The sequence below is a fragment of the Maylandia zebra genome, linkage group LG16, assembly GCF_041146795.1.
Source record: "Maylandia zebra isolate NMK-2024a linkage group LG16, Mzebra_GT3a, whole genome shotgun sequence".
Lineage (NCBI taxonomy): Eukaryota > Metazoa > Chordata > Actinopteri > Cichliformes > Cichlidae > Maylandia > Maylandia zebra.
In genome coordinates, this window is record NC_135182.1 from 13,031,760 (window position 1) to 13,055,926 (window position 24,167).

The following is a 24,167-nucleotide window of genomic DNA, read 5'->3' on the forward strand; positions in this document are numbered from 1 at the left end:
ATACCGTGACCTCCCTAAAAAACCAAACAAAAAACAATTTAAAGAAATCAGTTCCTTTAACTTATCTCACTAAAATTTACCTCATCAGAAATCTGCTGGGCCAAGCGAATGGCTACATTTCGTAGCATGCATTCTGAGGCAGGGTTGGGGATGTTTTGCAGGGCACTCTGGAGGACCAGTGCCTGGTCATGAGTAGCCTGATTTATCTGCAGAGAGGTGTTGAGAAAGAAGCAGGCACGTAAGAGTATGGCAAGCATATGTGCTAGTGTCAAACAAGTAATACAGGTTTGTCTATGTGTGCATCATGAGTGTGACCTAACCGGAGAGACAGGAATATTTCCCTCTGCATTAGGCTGGCAGGCCTCAGCAACAGCCTTCACGTGTCCAAAGCCTACTGCAGTCAGGAGGAGCTTGGCGATCTTGAGCGCATTGAGGTAAGCTCCACGCCGTGTCTCCATGTCAGCAGATGGGAGGAAGTTGTTTCTGGTGAGCATGCTTAAAACCAGGGGCAGACCACCGCTTTTCAAGAAATTATACTGGAAGTCGCTGGCATCCTCGCCCAGAGTGGCACTGGCTGGCATCAGCAAAGCATACACAACCTGGAACGCACACAAGAAAAAAATCAATCTTACATTTTTCTAGCACGCCCCACATCCAAGAATCAAACAGGTTCAAAAGCCACACCCCACAGCCTTTGTCAATTGTTGGGACTGAAAGTTTAATCTGGATGAAACAACCAGCATGGCAGCTTCAGCAAACTCATTTTTAAAAACACATTCTCAGCAAAAATCATATTCATCCAATGTATGTTTATTTCATTTTTCTCCCTTGCTTGTCAACTCCCCATAGGCAGTGACTGCATGCCCTATTAGTGGAGGAAAAAAAGTTCTTTAAAAACATAATGAGGGCTGGGAAAAAAAAAAAACCCTAACAAAACTCACTCCTGTGTAATATTCCTATTAAATACAGATTACACTATAAAATTACAGGTGCCATTGGGGTTGTTCCACTGCTGGTCAATGTACAGCAGCATACATTATGCAAATCTGATAATGAAGGGTATATAGATAAAAGGGAACACAATGTATAACAAGGCAGGGCACAGTGACACTCACCTCAATGAGGTAGAGCACTTGTGAGGGTGAGGGGCCAAAGAAGCGTGAGTCCAGAGAAGGACTCAGGCTGTTCTCACCAAGCTTGGCATGGTCCAGACAAACAGCTCTCAGATTCTCCACTGTAGTGTTATCTAAGGACAAAGAAACCGCACAAACAAGACCACTTAAAATAACACCGTCTGTGTGCATTAGCATAGGAGTACATTATCACCAAGCAACCTAGGTGTGTAATATTGTGAGCACAGGTGTGTGTAATACCCGGGGGCATGAGTTTCATGAGATCTCGAGCTCCATCTCTAAGCAGGGGCATGTTAAGGTTACACCCCAGGTCGGCCACTTGCCACAGGAAGGAAATGTAGCGCAGATGCAGCGACATAATCTAAAAGAGAGCAGAGGGTGTTACAGTACGTCTGCTTACATACTGAGCAGCACATAATTGCATTACTGCATCATATTTAGAGGGGTCTGATTAACTATCAACTAGCACTTGTTAGTGCTGTACAAGTATATGGAATATATATGGAACATGGAAACTGCATGTGCAGCTTATGCAGAATCTATTCACTTTACTTACCACACCCGGAAGACAGCTCTCCACCTCAGGGTTGGGGCCATCACTGTAGTGGTTACCGTGGTTACCAGGAGAGCCAGTGGATGAGTCAGATGAGCTGTCTGGACTCGAGGGCATATTGGCACTCACCTGGGTCAGCTTGGCTGTGATAAGCTGTATAAAAACAGTTACCGTGCAAGGAAACATTTTTATTTCAAAGTCTTAATATTGGTATAGGCAGTGTTAATGCATTATTAATAAAGAGCAAAAATAAATATATTAGTACATATATTAGTACAAAAAAAATAATCACAGTACAGCAGCTTCATCAGAGTGATTCTTTTGTCAGTCCAACAGAATATCACTCTCTCACCGTTTTGTCCTTCAAATTGAGCTGTCCAATCAGCTTCCTGTCGTCAGCTGGATCAACAACCTCTCCACCAATAAAGAGCTCGATCTTGGTATGGGCAGCATTTGCTTTTATCCTGTTTAGAATACCACGCCGAACCGAGCCAATTGTGTCATTTGTGTGTGACCAGATATCCAAATCATCCACCTGTCGACCTTGGTTGGGGAAACGTACAATCAATGTGATATGCTTCCCACGGAAAGCTCTGCAAGAAGAAAAGAGTAAAGAGGTTCAAATAACTGAAATATAGTAAAAGTAATGTCAACACCTTACTTATCTCATGAAGAGAAATGTTGCAAAATGTTTGTGCTGTAGTTTTGTTTTCATGTCTCATGTTTTTATTTGTCAATCGGATGACATTCGACAAATGAGATATGGGCATTTATGATAAGTGAATCAATGATGTAATTGCGACAGTACCTTGACATGGGCAGTATAGTCCTCTCTTCATGATAGTCACTGTCACACTCATTGATGTACTCCTTAAGCACAGTGAGAACTCGTACCATGCGGATGGCCTCCTGACGGGCACAGTTAATGCTGTCTTTATCTCCATCTAACACACAAAGGGTGTCGTAGGATGCCTTCAGGCGGTCAAAACATGACTGGATGAAGTCTTCGTGAATTTCAACCTAAAAGGGGAGACAAGAAAAAAAATGGTCAAAGACTTCGATATTACTAATGTATATAGTACATTTGTTAACTGACACATGCGAACTAACAATTTGGAACAGCAGATGAAACAGTTTCTCTAACTGAGAGAAGTCACAGTACCTGGTTAACTTGTAGTTTTGGTCCCAGATTGGTATAGATTTCTTTCAGCAGGTCTATGGCTCTGTTTGCAATGTCGTCACTTCCTTGAATCACCACCTGGGAGAAAACAGAAGAGATGCAAGTCAGTCTTTAATACATTCATGTGTGTGGATGTCTGAGATAAGTGCACAGCAGCCTCATCTTTAAAGGCCATGTGAAAACATTAACAACCCAAACATCAGGTAGTTGTGTGAAGCTTCAAAGCTGCAGAGCATGCACAGTAAATCTTTATTAAAGCACCTAAACAGAGAATTTGTAAGTTAGACATCTTAGCTCTGGGGCACTAAAGTGGCAAGAAAGGTGAAAAAAAAAAGAGAACGTGATTACAATCTTCAAGGTACAATTTTTTTTCTCCTAAATCAAATTCTCATGACCTTAAAAAATAAATGTTAAAGAAAAATAAAATGTTCATGTGTGCCTGTTGCAACTTCTCTCCTCACCCTCCAGAGATAGTCCAAGCCTATTAGTTCCAGGTCATCCATCATGTAGGCCCTGCGCTTTGCTACCAATTTCCCCTCCCTGCAGTTGACAGCCTTGAAGAACCTCTCAAAGCACTTCATCCCATTCTCTGTCAGCAGAGAGGGATCCAACTGCAAAACATTGTTCTCAAAGAAGTCCTTATTGATGTCTGGGTCCAGATCTGGCTCGTCACCCATCAGTTTGGAGTACCTATTAAGTGATGGGAAAGAAACACATCGTTCAGAAAGCATACTTTGTGATTATCAAATTTCAATTAAGAAACTAATTATGCCATAGGCAAGGAGAAATAGAGCCATACCATTTAAAGCAAGCCTCACGGTCACAGAGAAACACTGCGTTCTCAGCCAGACACTTCCAGATCTGCTTGGCCTGCGGGGCACACAGCCACAGCTGGCCATCTTTTAGCAGAAACCTGGTACATACAAATTTAAATTTAAATGGACCCTGGTGGCCAGAAGGTCAGAGTGATGTTGACGCAATATGTGGACTTGTATCATATTTGCACATTTTTACACAGGATCCTACCTTGTTTCTTTCTTTTTCCCTCCAAGGAGTACTACTTTACTACTACATTTTATATATTTAACTATGCAATGCCCAAAGTAATGTACCTCAGGAAGTTGAGCCTTTCCTGGACTTCCTGGACATGGCTATAGCGGCTTCCTGGTCTAACTGTCTGTGGGTCGAACTCTGCTTGTTCCTCTGAAAAAGAGACATGTTGAGTCACACAGCAGGTTGTACACAATTCAACTGACACAACTAATATAGAGGACCATATCTGGTCTGACCAAAGTACCTTTAGACAACTGCCTCATGGTCTCCATGTAGGCTGAGAGGTTCTCAGCCACAAGCGTCACCAGTGCGTGGTTATGCTGCAGCTGGTTGATCAGGTCATGGCGGTAAAAAACATGGGGACTTCTCTGAGTTTGACTGAAGAGAGAACAGCAGGATGATTGGTGGATATAGGCGGTTTTAAAGCAGTGAGTAAAAACACAAGACTGTTGACCAGCCTGAAATTGAATCTACATACTTTTAGTGATACAACTGTGATTGAGAAAACATAGCAAGACTGATTTCTCATATGTCTGTATTAGGGGCATAAATAAAGCAGCTTTTATTGCATCTCTGTGTGTATGTATGCTATAGAATAACCAGCAAAGAAAGTCATATCAATAAAGGCCATTTCATGCCTTATTTCCACAAGAATGTTTTGGTCTGAAAATGAATAAGCCTGCAAACCTGTACTTTTGAGAGCCAGTATAAACCATAAAGAGTCCTGCGAGAATCAGCAGATACTTAAAAATCATTTTAATATTTTTTCTTTTCCCCCATCCCATTATACTCATCAGCTATATTGTCTTATAAGAACAACTTAAAAAAAAAAAAACAGTACAGTGATGACACCAATTATCAATTTGAATTCATAAAAAAATATAACATTTAAAAAATATATATAACACTAAAAAAAGGGGGAAAAAAACATGTTAACATAAATGAGACATGTGGATCCAAGGCATGAAATACCCCTGATATTTTTGCATTGAATGATTTGAGCTGAAAGGCATCAGGAAGAGCTGGGCTCCATCTCAAAGGACCTTTCATTGAGCTGTGCAACTCACTACTAGATTAAATGCTGTGTATGCACCATGGCTCCCACCAAGAAACTCCCACCAAGCGTCTCTAGAGAAATTAAACACACTAGAGTTTATCCAGTGATGGCTGTTCTTCACCTATTAAATAACTACATTTTACATCATTGAGTAACCGCTTTGAAAGAATCAACCACACCCTGAATGTATTAATGTCACCATAAATACCGAGATTACCCTGATTCTGTTCAAATCTGAGAGCACAACATTAGTTACTCATGTAAGCAGTCCACAGACCTGTCACACTTAAGTTGTTAGAAGCCTCATGTGACTTCAAAACAAAAATCCTTACTAAAGACAGTCATCAATTACAATTATGAAACAAACTGATGCAACTTTGGTATATAAGCTATAATTCTCTGTAGGACTCATTTTTGCTCTTAAGGGGAATTGCTCCTATAAACAACCTGACAGCTAAGCAAACACTTGCCACCTGGGTCACCAAGGTTTCAAACAACACAACATTAATGATAAAAGTTAATGCAATTTAGAGCTGTCCTAATCTTGCCTGACCTACACATGCACAAACTTTAAGGAATTTGAATAAGCAGTAAGTCATTTGAGATGAAACCCATGAAGGAATTGCTTAAGCGTATTCACGGCAGGGATTTTGCATTTTTTATACATTTTAATATGTCAAAGAGAAAGTTAGACTTGACGTAACACAGAAATAGGAAGAGCCCTGGAATTAGCATTAAACTTACCCCGCTAAGCTCGTTTGTATGTAAATTGGCATTTTCTTTCTGAAAAACAACAGGCATGTGTGCTACATATTTTCTACAGTTACTATTAAAGAAAAACACTACTCCAAGTCTAAACAATTTAATGTTGCACAATCAAACTTAAAATTATTTATTATAGTAACTTTAAATCAATGCTACTCTGGGGCCTGAAGACCCTGAGTTGCTAGAGTACACAGCTTTAAAAAAAAAAAAGAAAAGAAAAGAAAAAAGAAAAAAGAAAGGGGGGGGGGGCTGCACGATAACCTGATTCACTCGCAGAACAAGCTTTAATGTATGCTTGACTTACACTTTGGGAAAAAGCCAAGTGTTAATAATTAAATTGATAATGGCTGAATTCCATTAAGGTATATTTGTGATCTGTAAAGTTGCTCAGATGAACTTAATTAACTAATATTATTTACTGGACAGAACTAGTATCGTGTCTATAAAGTATTGTGTATTTTGACTGGCATGATGCGATCTTATGTAAAAGCTTTTGGTCCGAATTAAAGCGGAAAGTGCAGCTTTTCAGCTCTTTCCAGTGTATTCAAAACAAAACAATGCTCACCAACCCATGCTGCTTGACTGATTTACTGAGAGATATTGAACAAATAAGGAAGAAAAAAAAAAAGGTTGTCCAGCTTTGTTGGTTAGTGCTGATGGATAATTAGTGCACTGGAATGAGTTGCAGACAAAAAATGTTATCTTACAGCGGTGTAATAAAATGTAAACTGCAATGCCATTAATTTTCTGAAATGCAAAATTGACACGCCTCAGCCATTGGGATAAATGCTCAGCTCAAACACAGAAAATTATGTTTTCTTTATGAGTGTTCAGGCATTCTGTGCAAAATAAATATAAATAATTCATTATAAAGCATTAAAAGTACAGTAAATGATACCTTTAATAAAAAAAAAAATAATTGCCAGTATTAGAACTGTGCTTTTTGTGCATTTATGTAGGAATATATTTCCACCATGACCTTACCTGAGGTTTTGAGGAGCTTCTCCAAAGAGGCTACAGATTTCTCTGATTTGCTTAAGGGCAGGGATCACCCATTTGTCATTGGTTCGTAGCTCCTCTATGAAGCGATCTATCCATTGAATCTTCTGGGTGTCTCTGTCCTGTGAATGAAAATTAAACATCATCAGTATAGAGTTAAGAAAGACCAGCCTATTATTTTCATATTTTTGGAGTCAAACATAAACCGCAGCATGTACCTGTGAGCAACTATAGTCCAATATCTTGATGTGAGCACTGAGAGCCTGGTCCATGATGTCTACAGGCACATCATCGCTGTGTGCTAGGTTCCACAGCAAGTTAAGGACCTTGTGGGCCATCACACCATCCTTATCATCCTCAGCCAAGCGGCGAATAAGTTCCAACAGTTTTTCACGCTGCTTCTTGCTGGCATTGGTCCAGCTTGCCTATAGAAGTTGGGGGGGGGGGGGGGGGGGGGGGGGTTACAGTAGTATCAGTGGAACAATTACACTGCAGCACGATTCAGCTGAAAGCAAATGAAAAATATACATTGTGGACAAAAATCCTTTATCGCCTGTAACTACTGAGGACAAGTCTTACTCACCTTGAAACAGTCAAAAAGGTGATCCAGCTGCTCAGGCGAGAAGTCCCACGCCAGCTTAGCCAACAGGTCGTGGACATTTTTAACGATGGCCTCGTGTTTACCAGCCTGCAGACATACACAGAACAGTTCAGCTGTCAGGGTCACAATATTTATATTCTACCAGAAACTTTGTGATAAAGGGTTTACTCTGGCTATTATAAAGACACTACAAAAAGTATATTCTAATTTGCTTGTTTAAATGAGAGAAAATTCCCTATTAACAGTGGATCATTTTAAGTCAATTTACTAGAATGTTGAAAGTGCGTGAAGTCTGGTCCAGAGAAGTTTACTTTCCAAATCACGTCCTTTTCTTGGTGATGACAGTGTGCTACATGCTTCAGGCTCCACCCCAGCTCAGCCCTGACTCACCTTCCATCTCATACTTTCTATCTAACCTTTTTGCTAAGAATAAAAGGATGTCTGTATTTTGCCAGCTTAAAAAAATATCATGCAGTCCAACCTTCATGTCTGTCCTTGACTATGTGCATACATTTTAGTGTCCTGCTGCAAAACAAAACTACATCAGTATCTACCATAGAATACAACACTTCAAAAGTTATGAAAAACTTTAAACTTATGTATTGAAAAGGTTGGATTCAATTGCTTTTAGCCAATAAGTAGTGGTGCTTTGTACATGTCATCCATTTATAAGAGACTATTACTGCTCCCAATCCTCCTCATATTTCTCATCTCTTTAAATTTTCTAACTACAATTCAAAACCCAGTAAAAACATAACCTTCAATATTCCCCAATGCAAGCAGCAAACTTGGCATGTCAAGTACATACGCACTCTTCAACTAGAATAAAGTCGAACCTGTCCTTAAATTAAAGTTGTGATCATTGCTAACAGGTTTAATTATCCTTGCAATTGTTTTTAATGATTCGTTGATTATTGTTCTGTTCTGTCAGCTGATTGTATTCTTTTGAATCTTTGCCAGCTCTTTCTTGTAAGACAGATTTGAAAGATGACGTATACATTCTCAGCGATTTATAGGTGTGAGCACTGCAGAAATCTAGAGCTGTGTGCCATGATCACACCATGGAGGCACAGTTTGTACAGATACTGCACAAACAGGGTTGAGGTTAGAAAAAAAACAAATCTATAAAACATACCTGGGCAAGGACACATCTTTTTATTTATTTATTATTTGTTCCGCACTACTGACAAGAATGTGGCAATCTTTAAAATCTTAAAATTGTAAAACATAGTCCAATAAAGCTGGCGCCAGTGCAAAACAATTATAATCGTCAGGATTCTTAGAAACCACTAGTAAAATCTCTCTCTAAAAAAGAAAAAGACAAAACAAAACCACACATTTAAAAGGTGCTTTCACACTGCAATCTGAAAGCCATCGTTTTTAATGACTTGTACTGTGCAATGGCAGTCTGTCGCCATGCAGAGCAAAGCCCAAACATAGACCTCAGGAGCTCTTGTGAAGAATGAAGTTGCCTTTGCTACAGCAAATACAAAAGGGAGGAAAATTTGATATTGTGCGTTGGTGCATGTATGCTTGTACCATTGTACTGCATTTACTGCATTCTTTTCTTGGAAAGAGCTGCACCAGGTATGCATTTTAACAGTGACATAGCTTGCTGCATATCCGCAATAAGGGTTAATAGTTTAGATGACTGACATCTTGCACAAGTTTTTGAAAGTGCCCATTTTGCTCCTTTGGCCACAGGTCCCTGAAACAGTGCACTGAACGCAAACGTCAAGCACAGTGCGTACCACGTCCTGGATCAAAGCCCCATAAAACATGTTTTGTAATCTTGCAACAATGCCGTACTGTGCTGTATTGCTGCATCTGTTCAACCATCTGCAAGGTTTTATCTAACTTTGATTTTTGCCTCCGTATGAAAATAAGAGTAGTTGATAAAACCACGAGTAAGGGCTCTTAGGCTATAATTTTTTATTTTTTTTAAATGATCAATTGCAGAGTACCTGTGCAGCCCAGATGTTGTCCAGATCCTGCATGGTAAGAGCTTTCTCTTTGATAACAAAGCGAAGGATCTTCTCCAGTTTCTCGACATACTGTGGTTGATGCAAACTGTCCCTCAGCACAATGGACAGGATGTGGTTCTGTTGGATCCATTCCTGAAGCACCATAATGAGATGTGTAAAGGAGAAATGAATTTCACAGACATTAAAATCCCTGATGTAAAACACAAATGTTAAGAGCTGAGCGTACCGCCATACGCTCTGCAGTCAGCCATTCCTCCTCCTCAGGGTTATGCCGATGAGTGTAGTAGGACACACTGGAGATGACCTTGTTAACTTCATTTAGTGCATTCATTTTGCCATTAAAAGAAGAAATTTGCAATAACCTGGTGGTAAAAAACAAAAATAAAATGTTTAAAACCTGATCAAACTTAAAGTTAAACAAAATATTTATCAGAGAAGACTGAATTTGATATTTACCTAAGAATCATTTTTAACCTAAAAATCTCTAAATTCTTTACGGTCTCCTCCTGCCCTGGTACACGAGAAGCCAGATTCTTCAGAGACTTGATTATCATGGACAGTGCGTCATTTTTGGCTTCATTCTTGGCCTCTTTCTTTAGCTCCTCATCTGTGAGATTCTCTAGAAACTGGGGAACCATCTCGATGACTGGAAGGAAGTACTTCTTTACTGTGTGCAATGTGAGAAACTCATAACACTGGCCAAAAGGCCTGTAAAACAGAAAGTAGAAACAGAAAGTCAGTTCCAGAAACAAGACCATTGCACCAAAAGCACTTTGCAACGTGGTGTAAAACCTTGTGCTGTGTCAGCACTTACTTGATAAGTGCAGCGATGATCTGGACATTCAGTGCTTGGCCGCTCATGAAGCGATCGTGCAAAATTTGAAACCCGTTTAACGTGCCAAATTTGTTTATTAAGTCCACCAACCAACCCTGTGATCAGAATAAACAAGGGACAAAAACAAACTGTATAAGCACCCTTTAATGTGAAGTCAGGTTGGTTACACAGGCTAAACTATCATCAGCTTCCATTCAGAGACTTTAGGTTGAAACTACAACAGAAATTGTTTTCTCTGTGTAAATGAACAACTTCTCAAACTAAATTCCTATTGGCAAGCTTGAAGAAACATATCTATTCTTTGGTTTTCTATATTTATTCTCAGTTGAGATGCATGGCTTGTGAAAGAGGCACACTGCTAAGGAGAACAAGCTTCAAACTTCAACTCTTATTTTAATGTAGCTGGTCTTCCTTTGGTCTTCCACTGCCTCTGTCAGTGCCCCCCAGGGTGGCTGTGGCTACAATGTAGCTTGCCATCACCAGTGTGTGAATGTGTGTGTGAATGGGTGGATGACTGGATATGTAAAGCGCTTTGGGGTACTTAGGGACTAGTAAAGCGCTATATAAATACAGGCCATTTACCATTTACCATTTCCTTTAGCTAAAAATTAACTTTAAATTTGGCACTGCTGTTAAATATTTAGTAATGAGTAATTTGATTTAAATTTCCTAAAAATAATAGTAATAATAATAATAATAATAATCTCTGACGTAACAGCACAGTAAAACACTAAGTAGTCCTGGGCCCCCTGCCAATAGACAGCCAGACAGGCAAGCAATACTGCAGTACTGCTTCTACTGACCCTGTGCCCACACTGCATTCATCACTCCTTTACTGTACAATTCTTATTCTCTGGTGTATCCACCTTCCCTTTTATACAATCTGCTTTCTGACATAAGCATTAAATGTCTTAGGGACAGTGAAGTCCATGTTATTTTTTATCAGGCAGCTCCAGAGAGGGATTCTTTATTTCAAAAGGGTCTTCAGGGCGAGACTAAAATGTCACTTGATGGAGTTTGTCTTGAGGAAGAAAGACGAGCTAACTCTCCTCAAAAGAAAGAAAACTCAAAGCTCATCTTCTGCATGACATATCTTGACAATTTTCCATACACCTAAGGATTTGTTATACAATACAAAACGCATGACTGGATCAGTCTGGATCACTTAATGCGAATCAGATTATAAACTAGTCATTTTACAGTTTTTATGGTCAACTGTTGTACTGAGTCACCTTGGGAGATCGAGGGTCTGGTGGTCGAGCGTAGAGTTCATCATCAGCCAGCTGTGCTCCAGCAGGGACGGTCTCAGAGGGCCGTGTGCCATTGTAGATGTGGAACTTGCAGTGAGGGTTGGTGGCCATGGCCAACAGCTCCAGTAGAGGAAACCAGTCCTGAGAGAGCTTGGCCACACATAGCTCCACCAACCGGTGTGTGTTATTTATGATACACCTCTGTGGAATAAAACCAGAGTTTAAAAGAAAGAAAGGCAGGATCACAAGAACAATATCAAGAACTGGAAAAAGCCCAGCCTCGACGCTGCTGTGATTAACTTCTGGTCAGCCTTACAACACACATTTTACTATTCATGGTTTCTCCCCAGTAACCCTGAAGTCTGACAGGCTTAACTCTTCAGCTCCCAAGCTAGAGAAAAATTGCACATTTCACTCATTACACCCACATTTTGTTGCCTTTAATGAGGATTCCACATTGTCAACAAAAGAAATTACACTTCCACACAAACAAAGGAAGAGCACTCCTGCTAGTCACGCCATTGGTCAAATTCCAGCAACCAGGCTGTTCTGCATGGCTCCTGGCTAGTTCACATGTCTGTAGAAACCAGATATGAGCAATCAATACAGGACTGACTCATCACAGCATTCCCAGCAAGCTTTTAGACTTTACAAGTCTCTGACTGCTTCATCTTCTCAGTGTCTCATTTTAAAAGGAGCTGCAGGTGACAAGCATGATGATGTATAATATACTGAAAAAGATTAGATTTTAAAAAAGAATCCACAGTGAGGAAGAGAAACAAAAACCCCTTTTCCGCCTTTAAATCCTCACACATCTGTCTTACTGGTTTATTTCAAGTACGTTCCACAGATCAATTTCAAGAACAAGAGCTTAAGAAAAAAAGAAAAAAGATCACTGATCACTGCTGGAAATGCCTCTTTCTATTAAATCTACAAAAACTACATAACAACTCACTTTGCAGACCAACCTAAGATCTGAACAATGGATGTATCTAATGAGATAAAGGCAAAGAATGAAGAAACAGGTTTTACAGACCGCCATCCCTCATCAGGACAATCTGGACCTTTAAATCAAATTTTAGAAAAGCATCTAACATACAAGAACGATTTTGTATCTCATAAAAATGTGAATTTGCTTTTAAATATACTATATAGGTTCTTTATTGTGATTATTTGAAAGCATGGTCATCTTAAAAAAAATCAAACCAAACTGTAAGGCAGAAGCAAAAAAAACTCACATGGATTTCAAACTTCCAACCACTGACTGCCTCGTCTGTGAGGATTTTTGTGAAGGAAATAGTCAAACCATCTCGGAAAAACCTCTGACATGCTTCACACTTCACATCCAGTCCTGCAAGAAAAGTCACCCATTAGATAATAATAATAATAATAATAATAATAATAATAATAATAATAATAGCAAGGTAAAGGAGATGAAAAATAAGAATGAGAGGCACAACAACAACAACAAAGCATTCATATAGTGAAAAACATATTTGAGTTGACTATCTTCTGATTGGGTGCCTCTAATAAACAGAACGTTTGGAGAGTCAAGGATTTCCTTTCTTTCTGACATTATCCAGGGCAAACAGTAGAAAAAGAAAAACACTTGGAAAAAGTGTTTAGAGGAGTCTGAAGCCTAAGAATAATAAACTTGTTCAGTTAACATAAACATAAAATAAGAACCTAACTAAGGACCCGTGTCCATATGCAGTTTTATGTGCTGTCAGCACATCTTTTCTATAGAAATCCTATGAAGCTGAGCACTGATACCACTCATAGTCCTCAGAGAAAAAATGCCCTCAGGCACACAGCAGTTTTCCGCTGCGCTTTACAGGCCTCTCAGCTGAACACAGGTCAGTTTTGGGAATACTCCTGCTCTCATCAATGTCACTTCTCTCTTAGAGACCAATCAGAAGGGGCATAACTTACAGTAGCAACACTAAAAATAATGACAGAGGAGAAAACTTTAAAGAAGACGGTTTTGTAACCTAGCAACAACAAGCACCTGAGAGAAGCCTCTGCTAAGGAGGTCATGGGCACTTCCAGTACAAAAAATGTCTCTGTATACAACTCGCTCTTTTTGATTCCTCACTGACTTTGGTGGATTTCATCAAAAGAGACAACTGCCCTATATGCACGAGATTAATATCATCACTGATGCAATTTAATAGTTAAGTCCTTTTGGTATACTTCATATAAGAAATACAAAACATATGTTAACAACATATTTTGATTGCATAACTGTAAATCTTGGATCAATTTAAAGAACATTTAAAAGGTAATTGTTAGCAATGTTATAGGCAGCACAGAGCTGAACACCTACACTGCAATAGCAAGGCCAGTTCTTCACTGTTCTCTTTACATAATTATGTCAATATTGCAGATTAAGTAAAAAGTAAAGGTTATGTGTATTTAACAAAAAGTACAAAACCAAGTACCAAATGGGAAAATGTTTGAGTTTAGTGATAATCTTTTTAATCAATTAATCAATATGATGAAGTTCTAAAAAAGTTACAAAAACACTTGCATCTGAAATTTACAACTACACATGAAGATTTTGTAATATTCCATTTTATGTCTTTGTAAATTATTTAAGTATTTTTACACATCCAGGAACTCTTGATGTGCAAAGCACGCAAGGAAAATTAAGTAAAACAGGCAAAAGAAATCACTGACTATTTTATATTCTACTGAGTGTTTCATTATTTAACAAGCTCAAAGGAAAGAGATTTCCTACATCTGTTAGATGTTTCACATTATATTATATTGACAAAAAACTAGCCAGTGAAAGCCATAAGCACAGACTGCAGGATGTCAGTGCCACAAAGCTCCTCTATGAAAAAGAACATTCTGTGCACTCCCACCTTTTTTACTCAGGTCTATAGCAGCTTCCAAGAGGACTTCTAACTCTCCTTTTGGCAAAACTGGAACAACCCAACGAGGCCTAGGAGAACAGAAAGACATGAATCGCCAGAAAAAAAGAGGAAAAGGATACTGTGCAATATTTGTAATATTCACCTGTGTAAAATGCATAAATATTACATTGATATTGTCTACCTGCACCCCAAAGAGCTATATTTACTTTGCTGTTAGGCAACTCTGCTGTGAGAGTGTGAATGGTGTGATGTGTTCAGACTGAACACGAAGCAAACTTTAAATGGACTCCGCAGAGTATGCCAGGAGACATGGGTCCTCCCATCCCCCCAATTTAAAAAATGTTTTTAACCAAGTTATGTATGCTTACAAAACAATTTGAGTTTACTCTCTGTCATAGCTGAGATTTAAATGTGACCTACCTGTTGATCATGTCATCGAGCTTGGCTAGGTCAGTGTGAGGAAAAGCTGGCTCTTCCTCTTCCAGCTGAGGGGGACCATCCCCCTGGCCCTGCTCATCTGGTGGGCTCACTGGAGAGTTCTCATTAGATGAGTTAGGAGATGACGTCTAGAAAAAATGCAGACCATCAAAATCAGATCTCATGTAATAATCTTTCTGGATTTCAGGTCTATGCTGCTATGAAAGGAAAAAAATGCAATGGCAGACCAAGTATCAAAAGCAAATGTAGCTTAAAATCCAAACTAAAAACCTAATGATATATATGTGGTTAATTACGAATGCAGAAACAAATTGAAAAAAAATGCACTCACACATTAACAATTCCTAGCTTCTACAAATCCAAATAAATTCACCAATTCCAAAAAAGTGCACCAAACAATAAGTTGATGTAAAGAAAATGCCTGAACCAGCTTACAAACACACGACAGCACGGCCCTCGATGTGCAGTATGCCTCATTTCAAAAGACCTGCACCTGGGCAGCATTTTGGAAAACAATGGCTTTATTCCAGCACACTCACTCCTTTGTTTTTACTAAAACATCTAACTAGTGTTAGTGGCCAACTAATTATATTTTCATTTTTCCTCAGTTTATTTAAACTTTAATACCCTAACCTTTAAAAGCAGCATTGTCTAACAATTTCACTGTTCTCATCTTTTCTGACAATTACCTCCATTAAATCCAGTTCACTTAACAGTCAGTTATCTTTCATTTTTTTAGCTCAGTGGGCAAAAGACATAAGTCATAAAATATCACCCCTATCTTTTTTTTCTTCTTTTTTTAAACACATCCACATGCCTTTGATTAAAAAAAAAAAAAACAAAAAAAAAAACAAAAAAAAAAAAACCTCTCTCTTTATGACCAATTTCACAGAGTGTCTGCTAACATCACCCAGGAACCACTAGCTAACCAGTGAAGGAATAATGCTTTTTTTCCTTTGTAACTTGGGATTACCACTGACTGACTGATTTCTAGGCCTGTATGACTGGGGCTTTAGCAATCAATTTTACAGTGACTGCCTACAACCACTTCCCGACCGGTCACACAGCACACTTCCCCCCCTAATGAGCAACGGTTGACAGAGGCCACCAACTGGTCTCTAGGCATGCTTAACTCAAGCCTTAGCTTGTATAGCTGAAGGTCACACTATCACTCAGGATCATTTACTTTTTCAGGCAAGTGTAAATCTGTTTTGTTTTTTTGTATTTTTGACTGGGTTGAGGTTTAGAGCTTAATTTTCAACCACAAAAAGCAAGTAAAGAGGGAATTTACCAAAATATAGAAACAAATCACTGAATGCGTTACGTCTCACAAAGGAAGCTCATTTATTGCATAGCTTACTTAGTCACATTTATAACTTTATCAAAAAATAAAAACCCACAAAATGGTAGATTTACACATCACCTGTGAGGTACTGCTAGAAAGCATAACAATGGGCGGGAATGTGTCAACCAGGTACATTCAAGAACCAAAAGCAAGGCTGGAGATGCACCAGAAGACCTGCTCAAAACAGGGGCTTTTTGTTTCTGCTTTTAGAAAAGGAAATATGTTCTGCTCTAATGCTGGTTGTACCGCTACTGATATCACATTAGTGTGTGTCTCAGAGTTTCATCACTGATGAGGTGAAACAGGTGCAGGTTGTTCCTTTACAGACACAGTGGCCAAGTCAAGACAATATGTTAGTTCAGGCTAAAGCCGTTGGACAAGAAGTCCCACATTTTGTTTAAAAATCTGTCCTAACAACAAAAACACTTACAGCTAACTTAAAACAAATAAACTAAAGATACAAAAACCAGTGTGTTAGGGACTGAATGATTTACCTCATGTGATGATAAATATTTAAGAGAATTTTCCCACAAGCCAAAACAGCCATTTTATTCGTTTTGGACTGTGGTTTGATAACACAAGTTTTTTTGTTTGTTTGTTTGTTTTAAGATATATTCTGTGTACTCCTGGCAGCAGAATACAGCCGCTATAAACCTACATAAAAGCCAACTTTCAACTTCTGTAATCTGCATGGCTTTTACATAGTCAACAAAATATCAACAAGTGGAATATGTTCAGAGAGGCTTATGGCAAAGCCTAACAATGTCATGACAAAGATGCTTGTTAGTAGATATGGGCTAGCACAGCCATGATCCTACACTAAACAAACAACTAGGGTCAGCTTTGGAGAGGCTGCATAAGGATCTCCCAGTAGGGGTGCAATTAAAAGAAACTGCACTACATACAGTTTCCAAGAGAACTGACTGAAACAAAAGCTTTCAACCGACAAACAGATTTTAAACTGTTTGGCTTGATGAGATAGTGTCAATAGGCAATAAATACTGAAGTTTGCATGCATTGTCATGAGAGAAGATTGGATTCCCAAAAATAAGGTAGGACTGAAAAAAAACATTAACCTTTCACATGTAAAGGGATTTTTTTCCTCCAAATTAGGTCCTATAGTTACCAAACAGCTAGGACAGGATCTGCTAGTTTGTGACCACCTGCTCCTATTATAGACATTTTCTAACTTCCTGCTTACGCTAGTTTTGGTGAAAAGCTTGATTTAAAACAAAAGAAAAAAGAAAGGTCATTCAAGTGATCATAACTCTGATACTTTAAATATGAAGTATTACTCATTTCACCATACAGGAAATATAATAAGAGTTGACATGGGCTACACTGGAAGTAAGAGTATTTGAGAAATACAATCAAAAATGTACATCGATGAATATGCATTTAACCACTTTATTTTTTCTTTCATCTTTTGAGTGCGCATCAACAGTGGTGGTGGTGTGAGCAGCTGTGTATAAGAGTAAAGGAGGGATACTCAACGTGGAAAGAGATGCATAACTGAGAAATATAAAATGTGGGGGTGTGTGGTGAAGGCTCCTTCTGCTTGGCTGACCTACATAGGCAGCTTGCCTCTCACGTCTCACCACAGCTCATCTCTAACCAACACAGGCCTGCACACGCACAAAGACACGCACACACACACCCTTTATCCATCACTCAGGAGGCTCTGTTCATTGATGCTTCGCCTTCTCTCCCTTTCTCCCTCCTTTTCCGCCCCCACCTCCCCTCTCTCTTCATCTCCCTGGGCATCTGTGTGTGGTTAGGTACGAGCAATATCAGCAAAAGAAAAAGAAAAAAAAACTGTGCTGTGTTGACTGAAAAAAGCAAAACAAAACAAAAACAAATATCTTTTTTCATTCCTATAACCGTTTTTGGTTTTTTTTCTTTTCTTCATTTCACCTATCTAAAACGAGTGTTAGAAAGATGATGCTGACCTGGTTTTGTGGCAGTGGGGGTTGGCTCTGAGCATCAGGAGCCTGGCCCTGGCCCTGACTGTCATTGCCCCCCACCGGAGAGCCACGCGTGGTGGCCGTCATGCTCGCCACGGGGCAGATCTTGGCAATCTTGGCCTCTTAGGGAGCGCTGGCCAGGAGGGAAATCACAGCCACCTCAGCTGTAGAGCAGAGGGAAGAGAGCCGGAACACACGAGAGAGGGACACAAGCACCTGGAGATCTGGGTGTGCTGCTGAGACCATTGCATAACCTGGAGCAGAGAAGAGGGGGCAAAGGTCAGAATTATCAGCTGACTGCTTAACATGTAAAAGCTGAATGGGTTAGGAGACTTTGTAATATCTAAAATACATGTTTAAATCTAAAATAAAATAAACTGAACTGAGCTGTGCCTGTCAGCTCAGTTCAGCTTGTATCACTCAGTTTTTCAGTGACTGCCTACATGTTCTTTTCTCTTTTATTCAGAAAGGAAGATGATTTGCCAAAAAGGACAAAACTGGAGAGTTCAGTCTCAGCCCATCAAGCCTTAAAGTAATAACACTACCCCTTACTAACTTAATAAGAAAAGAAAGATAAAGAACAATAAACTACTATTGTAACACTTTGATATATGTCCCTGGGATTAGCCAATATGAGGCAAACCATAAGTCATCATCCAAAAGCCAGTTTTCATTTTAATTCTAATATTTAACCCAGAAGATGCTGTCTGCCTGAATCCCACAACAAGAAAAATAATAATCTCAAATGCAGACATAAACATCCGATTGTATATGAAGGAACGGGTTAACAATGGAGTGTATAGGAAAAAACAGATTTAGTGCTACTGCATTAGTTATCAGCTAATTGATCCCTTGTTTTAAACTATACTCCCATTTAAGACTGAAAATTATAGCTTTTACACCATCATGAAACGCCTTTTGAGCACTGTCATGTATTAGCTCACAATACCTTAGTTCACATTTATTCTGTTTCTTACTCTTCAGCAATCATTTTTTAGATTACAATACAAGTGTGCCTGCCAAAGTAATTTCTGAGATTTAACGACCTTGGTGATACTGCTAAATGGTACAGTTCAATGGGACAAGAACCCCAAGCAGCTCATGATTAGACAGTAAGGCAGTCTGGCCTGATTATTTAATCACGTTGCTTTACTTGAACGGAAAACCTGTTATGTCAGTAAAATTCTCTCACTGCACTGCAAAACTATGTGTCCATGTGCAACTGTGATGAGAAGAGCAGGTCAAAGTTAAGCCAGGAAGTTTTCCTGTAAACTGTCAAGGATGTCTAACAAATAGAGCTTGGGTAATACAATTTTCATTCACATTTTAAATCAAATTCCCTGACGAATTTGAGTTATTTTGTTCAGTACCATAGACTGAACACATCACAGCAATGAATTTAATGAGAACCACAAAATAAATGGACCATATATTCCCTTTAAGGTCAGATATGCTCATCAGTAAGCAATTTTAGACACCAGTTTAGCACTGGCACTGTGTGTGGGGTCACCGATAACCACATATTTCTGAAAATAAATGTCATTTAACCTTCTCCCTGGATTTCAGTTCTAAACCATCAGACCTTTAGATCACTTTCATTACATCAAATAGTCTAAAGCTCATCACTTTTTCATATTCAAAAGAATACAGAAAGAAAACCAATTTCAATTGTTAATTTAAATATTTTGTATTTATCACATTGCCTAAAACCACCACTAGAAAGTCTTCCCATTACAATAGTCAAAAAATAAGTGAAAATTCAAATTACCAAAATAAAATGTTATGTTGCTGGAGCAAACCTTCTAGGTTTTCAGTTATTAAAATGAGCACTTAGGATATATTCTTATTCAGAGTGAACATGTTTTCCATTTAATTTCTTTCCCCACACAAATCAAGAAGGAGCATATATGAGAGATTTACTGACAAGGTCTGAACCCAGAACCTTAGTCCCTTCTGCAATGCCCTTGTAATAAAGAGGGAATATCAACATATTCTCTACACCATTTTACCAGCTGAAAGCAGCTGGCGTGGTATAAAATCTAACAAAGCAAATACTCAAACCGCAGCTCAACTTAGAAACATCATTTAGCAGCTCAATATAAGACTAGAACTAAGAACATAATTGAAACAGAGTGCTGGTTGTACATTATACAAAAAACAAACAAGCAAAACGAGATACACATAAACTGCAGCTGTTCTGCTCCCTTGTATCATACCAACTATCTGAAAGAAAGTTAACATGGGTGTGGAAAAATAGCTGATTTAATATTTATTGGTTTAACAGAGGTGAAACTAGCGCAAATTCCACTTTACATGCTACCTGCTGCACCACCAACATTTTGATGGTGCAGCAGGTAGCATAACATGCAGTCCATAACAGTTATTAATAAAGGCAAAACGTTAGGAGTATCTTTAGCTTGCAGAGAACTAAATGTCACAGCATTTAGCCAAGTGTGCTATCTGTAAAGCCAGCCATTATTAACTAACTATCTGCCAAAACAGGGACGGTGGGTTACTTTCATGACGCACGAAGAAAAAAAAAAACATACTATCATGTTTTGTTTGTTTTTTAACCACAGTCAACAAAGTGATATACAAATTTAACAACAGCCATAACTAACGCTAGCTCTCTATGCTAGGTGCAACTGGGGCCTTTTGGAGCGCCCGGCTTTGAAATAATAGTGTTATTTAGCGACATTATTAACGGGTAAATCGGTCATGTAATGTCATATGCTCTAAGATGGAATATCTTCAAAATGACACACAGCCAGATGCAGATGAAGTAAACGGTGACATTACGTAACTGTCGTCGTAAACTAGCGCCGTCAACTACTACTAACAGCTGGTGGTCTAGTTAGTTAATAACCCTGGCTGCTAGCTAGCTGCGGCAACTAACGATGGTTAGCCTGCAAGGCGATCCGCCCAGACAGCACAGCAGTGAAGGCCTGGTCGTCCAAAGCCCACTGCGCTGAGAAACACAGGCCTCATCATTCGCTCAGGCCTGACGTTATAGTTGTCCTGCAAACCTCTGCTGCATAGCCGATGAGCCTAAATACGTAGAGAATTTGGTTAAATAGCTAAAACCAATACTGAGAGAATATCGCGTTTCTCCTCACTACTGTCGACCATCTGTGTTACCATAACGCCATTTGCAAAGTACATTAGTCGAGCTAATAAGAAGTAATCTAAACAGTTAATGTTAGCCAGCCGTTAGCTTCTGTTTAAGTAAATGTATTCACCGTAGCTAACCTTTCTGTTTTGACAAGCGGCTTGCTGAGATGACTCGACAAGTAATTAGTGTTCAACCCATAAAATTATAATTTTCCTATTCAACTCAATGCCACTTCGTGGCCATTTTAGCTTTCTGGGATAACGCATAAAATGTCAGTGACAGTGGAGGCGTCTATTTCCTGAAATTTAACTCACTGTTCTGACCCGTATCGCCTAACGCTAAGTTCTAACTTAGCTAAAACAAACTGAAAATAACATATCAGAGGCCCGGGTTATAGAACAGGTTAGCTGCAATGTAGTTTTGATAAAGCCGGTGTAATAAAACAATTAACAACTCTGGGTGGATGAAATTTAAATTCGCCAACATGTAAACATTAGACGTTTAAAGGAAATGTTCCTTCTCAGTCTTTAAACAGGACCAATCGCAGGTAGCTAGCGCTAGCTTGACTTCAGTGAATCTAGCGGGATGAGCTAGGCAGCCTGCACGTACTGTCAGGACTATGAATTGCAATTTAATCGCATTGACATTGTCAAAGATTCAGTAAGCAGTAGCTAACAGAGAAAACTCCATCAGCAAGTGAATAACACCAACAACCCAAAATGCTATAATGTTACCTTGCATACACCAACAGCTGACGCTAGTACTAGCAGTAGCCAGCTAACAATCACCAGCCAGCACAGCGAGCTAGTTGGCTAACAACTCACCAGGAATTTGATATGACTTCCCCTCTATTCACGGGCTACGTCCAGCCTTGAACGATGGTGTCGTCGTGTATTACATAAACGTGGCCTATATCAGTGACAGTTTCACAGGACACAAACCTGTTACTAGAATGATCTAATTCCTACGTTTTTTTCCTCTGCTTCTGGGTGTTTTTCCTGCGTCACCGGCGCGGTAACAGCCCCCCTAACTCTATCTAGTCCGATTTCTGGGGCTTGTCACTTCGGTCCCAGCAGTCAGTCACAACTTGATTCAGTTCAACATGGCGGAAGCGCAGTCGGACACAAATGCAGCTCACTAAAACAGACTAGACGACTGTGTGAACTCCAACAGTCAGCGATGTCTGTAAGCTAGTTTGCACCACAACCGAGCACAGCTCAGCTAACACAACACCCGCTGAATGGAAAGCGAATAAAACCCCTTCTCGATTCTGATAACTCACTCCAGCTCCGGCATTGATATCCGATCCATAGTTTGAACAAAACCAGGCGGAAAAAAGCCGAGCGGTACGATGCACTTGACTATATCGCCTCCTATCGCTTGGGGTGGTCATCAATTAAAAAGTAATGACAATGAATAACAGAATGCGAGCAAATTCAAACTTGAGCACTTACCAAAGAAGGTACAGTACTGTGCAAAAGTCTTGAACCACCCCTCATTTCTTTAGATTTTTCAGTTTGTTCAGTTCTAACAAGCTTGAAAGTCGATATTTGGTGTGATCACTTTTATTCTTCGACACAGTCTGAACTGTCTAAGGCAAGCTTTCATGTCATTTCTGTCTTTTCTGGAGACCTAGTCCCAAAAACTACTTCGGGAATAGTTCTTCAGGCATCTTGAAGGACATTCAAAGCTCTTTTTTTAGATGCTAACTGCCTTTTCTTCTGTTCTCTGTCAAGATGATCCCACACTGCTTCAATACTGTTGAGGTCTGATAGTGTTCTGTTGTTCCTTTGTCTATGTAGGTATGCTTTTACTGCATTGGGAGTGTGTTTGGGATCACTGTCATGCTAATAAAATTAAGCCAATTAGATATTGCATGGCGGATCAAAATCTAATAGTACTTTTCTTCATTATCCCATCAATTGCAACAAGCTCTTTAAGCACACTGGCTAAAATGCAGTCTCCAAACCATGACAGAGCCTCCACCCTGTTTTACAGTTGGCTGTAGACACTCAGTCTCTCCTGACCTCTTCTGTACATACTGGTGATGAGTTCAAGCAAAAATTGTAATTTTTCTTCCTGTTTCCATTCATGAAGAATGGCTTCTTGATAGCCACACATAAACTGAGATCATTTCTCATGAGGCTCCAATAAACAGTAGACAGATCAACTGAAAGGTCAGATGCATCTCTCACGCCCTGTGTCAGATCTTTGCTGGATCTTTTTCTTAGATATTTTTAGGCCTGCCACTTCTTCTTTTGTACTCCACTTGTCCATTTCCCCCAGATTTTTTGAAGGACGCACTGCATAGCAAGCTTAGATATGGCAAGTTTTAGAACTACAAACATTGAAAGGCTTTCAGAATGCCTGGGGAACTATTGCTTAAGACCACTTTAAAAATGACAAGGCTCTTTGGAAGGACAATATGTGGAGTGGCTCAAGACTTATACACAGTACACTGTGACTGAAGAGAATTCAAATCAAGAAACATTTTTGCAAATGCATACTTCATATATTAAAGTATATTCAGGCCTGGTTCCAGGATCTTTTAAATGTTATGGCAATGGTAGGGACCAAGAACCAGTGAAAAGGAGTCTGAAGGAAATTTAAACAAAAAATCTATCAGAAATTAATACAGGACTGAAAATTGAGTTGGAAAACACTGAACAGGTTTTTTCATACACCTTTACAGTGCCCTGCATCGTAAATGTGTACGTGAACAACACATTAGCACAAGACAAGATTTCTTGTGAAAGCTCCACTGAAGAATGAAGCTTGATTGTGTATAAGTTAACAGCCCGCATTGTGAGCAAAACACGGATTACATTTGTTGAAATGTCATCTTTAAACCCTTGGTCTAATAACAATATGGCTGTTTAATTATCTGGCCAGTCTTTCAAAGGTCAAGGCAGCAGACCAGCCGATGAATTCTCTGATTACCTCCACCCCAGTACACATGATGTCACGTTAAATAGCATGAGAGATGGAAAATTACAAATTTAGAAGAAAAATTCAGAT

At 39.2% G+C, this 24,167-nt stretch overlaps 1 protein-coding gene across 9 annotated transcripts in view; it reads right to left on the reverse strand.

Annotated features, from left to right (window-relative positions):
• The window catches only part of usp9 (ubiquitin specific peptidase 9), a 36,719-nt gene extending 14,182 nt beyond the window's left edge, over nt 1-22,537 (reverse strand). For 4 of the 9 annotated variants that reach the window (XM_076874725.1, XM_004567940.6, XM_004567941.6 and 1 more), the window contains exons 1-26: nt 21,974-22,400; nt 18,023-18,291; nt 14,711-14,856; nt 14,279-14,358; nt 12,650-12,762; nt 11,394-11,612; nt 10,141-10,256; nt 9,783-10,034; nt 9,553-9,688; nt 9,306-9,458; nt 7,324-7,428; nt 6,959-7,165; nt 6,726-6,862; nt 5,721-5,759; nt 4,164-4,297; nt 3,979-4,069; nt 3,666-3,779; nt 3,328-3,556; nt 2,849-2,944; nt 2,495-2,706; nt 2,039-2,279; nt 1,690-1,839; nt 1,374-1,494; nt 1,116-1,246; nt 321-599; nt 81-206 (exon numbers count right to left, since the gene is read on the reverse strand). In XM_076874725.1, the coding sequence (XP_076730840.1) occupies nt 81-206; nt 321-599; nt 1,116-1,246; nt 1,374-1,494; nt 1,690-1,839; nt 2,039-2,279; nt 2,495-2,706; nt 2,849-2,944; nt 3,328-3,556; nt 3,666-3,779; nt 3,979-4,069; nt 4,164-4,297; nt 5,721-5,759; nt 6,726-6,862; nt 6,959-7,165; nt 7,324-7,428; nt 9,306-9,458; nt 9,553-9,688; nt 9,783-10,034; nt 10,141-10,256; nt 11,394-11,612; nt 12,650-12,762; nt 14,279-14,358; nt 14,711-14,856; nt 18,023-18,124 (3,729 nt within the window). In that variant the 5' untranslated portion in view covers nt 18,125-18,291; nt 21,974-22,400. The other 5 variants (XM_012923767.5, XM_004567943.6, XM_004567942.6 and 2 more) reach the window with 3 other exon arrangements.
• Between the last annotated feature and the right edge of the window lie 1,630 nt (nt 22,538-24,167).